This window comes from Stegastes partitus, unplaced genomic scaffold (genome assembly GCF_000690725.1).
Source record: "Stegastes partitus isolate 25-593 unplaced genomic scaffold, Stegastes_partitus-1.0.2 Scaffold1686, whole genome shotgun sequence".
In the NCBI taxonomy this organism is placed as follows: Eukaryota; Metazoa; Chordata; class Actinopteri; family Pomacentridae; genus Stegastes; species Stegastes partitus.
Window position 1 is genome coordinate 8,322 of NW_007579417.1, and position 3,803 is coordinate 12,124.

A 3,803-nucleotide genomic window follows, 5' to 3' on the forward strand; every position below is an offset into this window, starting at 1 on the left:
GTTTCTTAAGAAATATTTTTTCTCATGTCAGCAAATGCAGACAAATAACTAAGAGGAAAAACAGGCCCACAAGGAAGGGGAGGAAATGTTGAGGAAATCTCTTTGCTGTGTTTGTATTTTTATTTCTCGTCTTTAATGGCACTTCAACGTTTTGACGTTGAATGTTTTTTTTAACAGTTGGATTTAATTGTCAACCTTGGAATCAAAGAAGAAGCAGTAAACTCCATCCACTGGTGAGGACTATGAAAGATGAAAAATGAAAGAAAGTATGTGGACCTTGAGGTTTTATTTATTTATTGGTCAAATTCTTCCCTTCTTATGTTTTCATTTACACACCGCCAACAAATCAAATCGAATGACTGACATTCTGGAATAAAATCTAAATAAATCCATTGCTGGCCTGCAGCATGGCTGCTGTGCTGCCATGGTAACAGCAGTAAATAGGTGTAGCAGATGTTCTCGCGGTAGAAGGAAGCGTTGCAGCGTGTTCCTGGGAGGTCAGTACAGCCAGGCCTCTGCATGGCTTCATGCTGCGACTCCCCAACCCTGGAAATATTCTGATTCTCCAGGGATTTCCTAAAATAAAGGTCAGAACGCTCCACCCCGCCCGAAATACAATCCTGTGGCAGTCTTTAAGCCTCATCAGTCATCTGAATATAGACTGAAATTAGCTCAAAGCTGTCAATTTTTAAAAGTTGGTATCGAAAGCTTCAGCAGATCTATGATTCATTTGCTTGTTTTAAATTCCCCGATTTGAATCCCACACATGATCTATTTTTCTTTTTAAACATATTTTTGAGGAACCGCTTTACAACTAGGGAATGAGCATATATATGTTTTAAGTGAAAAAAACATGATCTGAGCACAAGCATGGAAAACATTTATGTACTTATTATAATAAGAAGTCCAGCTGTGAAACAACAGAGGTGGAAAACACGACAAGCTAAAGCGACTGAATTGGATTATCAGACTTCAAACTGTATCAGCAGTTGCTTTGAAATGTTTATAAATAAATAAATGAATAAATAACTTTAAAAAAAAATGTGTTTATTAAAACAGTAACAGAGAGATTGAAAAGACAAGAAAACAAACATCTGAGACGGTTTCACAAATATAACCACCGAACATGTTTAGCAAGGACCCTGCCGGATTAGACAGGGCCCAGAACAGATCAGAACATCCAGACAGTAGCTGCCTCATGTCATGATGCTGGGTGCGTTTCTTTGAAAGAGAAAATGATTTTCCAGATAAACCAATTCTAAAATCAGGAGACTCACGTGTGTGCTTGTTTAGAGATTAAATGCATGAATGGAGCTCCATGTGCTGATGCTGTGTTCTGTGTTCGGGCTGCTGGCCTCCTGCCACTGTGTTTACAGCACAGCGCGCGCCCGCATTTCCTGGCTGGGATTGGTCGTTGAGCCGCTCGTGCGCTGGGTTCCTCGCTGTGTGATTGGCCTGAAGACTGACGGACAGCCACCGGTGATCCGGTGCCAATTACGGCGAGTATGCAAATGAGGATAATATCATAGTGTTAGAAATGAGACAAATTGTCTACTTTTAGAGAAAAGGCGTTCCGTGGCCTCCTCTGCTTCTATCTCCTCCTTCCGCTCGGCCTGTGATCAGCGCTGCCCTGCAGGCTGCGTCTCTGCCTCCCTCTCTCTCACGCAGACAGAGAGAGAGAGAGAGAGAGAGAGAGAGAGAGAGAGTAATTGATTGCCTTCCAGTCCGTAATAACTTGTTTCTGTTGGACAGTCGCTGTTACTGTCGGCGCATCACCGTCCACCGGATGGCTTCGACTCGTCCCTTTGCACGTCACTCTTGGGAAGTGGCTGAGAGACGCGGTGGGACTCGAACTGGGAGTCAGAGGTGTCCCTGCAGCCCCGAGGAAGTATGACGCTCCTGATCCACGTGTGATCCGTCCTGCGGACTATCCTTATTTTCCCCAAATCTTTTTAAAATTGCTCCACTGCCTCATATCTGAACTACCACCTCCAAGTGTGACCCGCTGAGCTGTCATGACCTCTAAGGACGACTCGGAATGCCCATCGGTGTTGGAGGACAGGAGGCGCAGTCCGCTGGACCAGCTCCCGCCACCGGCCAACTCCAGCAAGCCACTGACGCCTTTCAGCATCGAGGACATCCTCAACAAGCCGTCTGTGAGAAGGAGCCACTCTCTGAGCAGACCGCCGCACCTCATCTCCCCCGGAGAAAAGCTGCCATTCGCGGGTCACAGCCTGTCCGGCCGGGCGCTGCTCAGTCAGACGTCCCCGCTGTGCGCGCTGGAGGAGCTGGCCAGCAAAACCTTCAAGGGCCTGGAGGTCAGCGTCCTGCAGGCTGCCGAGGGTAAACGCTGCTCCATCAATTAGTTGTCTTGTTTTTATGGGAGATATCAGCATTTCAAAAGCAGCAGCATTTTTTTTTCTTTCTAAAATGTGTTCTTAAAAAACAGATAAATAAAAGACAACAACATGCCCATGAAGCGTGTATTTTAATGTCTGTATAGTTTTATGTATTATCTGCTTCCAAACGAACTGCAACTTGCTCTGAATAGATATAAACGGCAACACCATGGGCCTGACTGGATTTACTTTAAAAATAATAATAATAATAATAATTTACTGAAGCACAAGCGTGTGTTTAGTTGAACACAGCGTTTGAACATCACACTAATGAAAGTTACTGTATCATCTATAATAATTTCCAAAGCTAGTTTTCAGTCCTGTTTTATGCACACATGCCACACAGGAGGCCTCAGTGTTTTCAGATGGTGTTTAAGTGGCTGACATCAGGCTGGAAGAGCTGCAGCAGTGTGGTCGCTTATTCAGATTTCACATTTTATATATATAGTGTATGTGTGTGTATGTGTGTGTGTGTGTGTATAGGTCTCGCTCATATTTTCAGTCTTATTTTACACCTGATATGATGTGACTCTTTCCTTTCTCTCAGGCCGAGACGGTCTGACGCTCTTCGGTCAGAGGAACACCCCGAAAAAGCGGCGGAAGTCCCGCACGGCGTTTACCAACCACCAGATCTACGAGCTGGAGAAGCGCTTCTTGTACCAGAAGTACCTGAGCCCAGCGGACCGGGACCAGATCGCTCAGCATCTTGGTCTGACAAACGCTCAGGTCATCACCTGGTTTCAGAACCGACGGGCTAAGCTTAAGCGGGATCTGGAAGAAATGAAAGCTGACGTGGAGTCCGCCAAAGCCGTGGGTGCTGTGGCCTCTGAGAAGCTCTCCAAGCTGGCCGAGCTAGAGAAGTGCGCGGCGGGAGGTCTGGGCGGTGGGATGGCTTCTGCACCGGGCGACACCGAGCAGCACGACACCGGCAGCTTCGGCCCGAGCAGGCCACACATGTCGCCTCCATCACCCGCACCGTCGATGTACACAGACCGACTGAGCAGCAAGTGTTTCTCGGAAGATGAAGATGAGGAGATTGACGTGGATGACTAAAATAGCAGGACTGTCAGTGGTCACCAAAGCAGTGAGCAGTAGCACCATGTCAGCCGACACAAACTCTGGATTTCAGCCTTTACGCAGCGATGCGTTTCTAAATCAGAAGTTCCGGTGCTGATGTGAGGGAAGCCGTTGTGCGGGACATGTACGCGCTCAGAAAACGTGACATGTTGACATGCAAACAGACAAACAGACATTCAGAAAGAACTACATGCAGGTGCAACACACACCAGTAGATTTGGTTAGTCTGACCACAGAAAGATTTCACCGCATGATTCATGTATGAACCTTGACTCTGAACGGCTGGAAGGCCTCCACCAATCATTTTATAAGCTCGCGCCGATTGTT

At 46.6% G+C, this 3,803-nt stretch overlaps 1 protein-coding gene across 1 annotated transcript; it reads left to right on the forward strand.

The window, feature by feature from the left end:
- Positions 1 to 2,015: 2,015 nt before the first annotated feature.
- LOC103372041 (transcription factor LBX1-like) lies at positions 2,016 to 3,452 on the forward strand. Its single transcript, XM_008301565.1, has 2 exons — positions 2,016 to 2,343; positions 2,947 to 3,452. The coding sequence occupies exons 1-2, from the start codon at positions 2,016 to 2,018 to the stop codon at positions 3,450 to 3,452; spliced, it is 834 nt and encodes a 277-aa protein (XP_008299787.1).
- The last annotated feature ends 351 nt before the right edge of the window (positions 3,453 to 3,803 follow it).

What these genes read in the sequence shown, in the direction of transcription:
- LOC103372041 (XM_008301565.1), top strand. Translation starts at nt 2,016, where the DNA reads ATGACCTCTAAGGACGACTCGGAATGCCCATCGGTGTTGGAGGACAGG. An exon ending in CGTCCTGCAGGCTGCCGAGG is followed by an intron (nt 2,344 to 2,946) that starts GTAAACGCTGCT and finishes CCTTTCTCTCAG; the next exon opens with GCCGAGACGGTCTGACGCTC.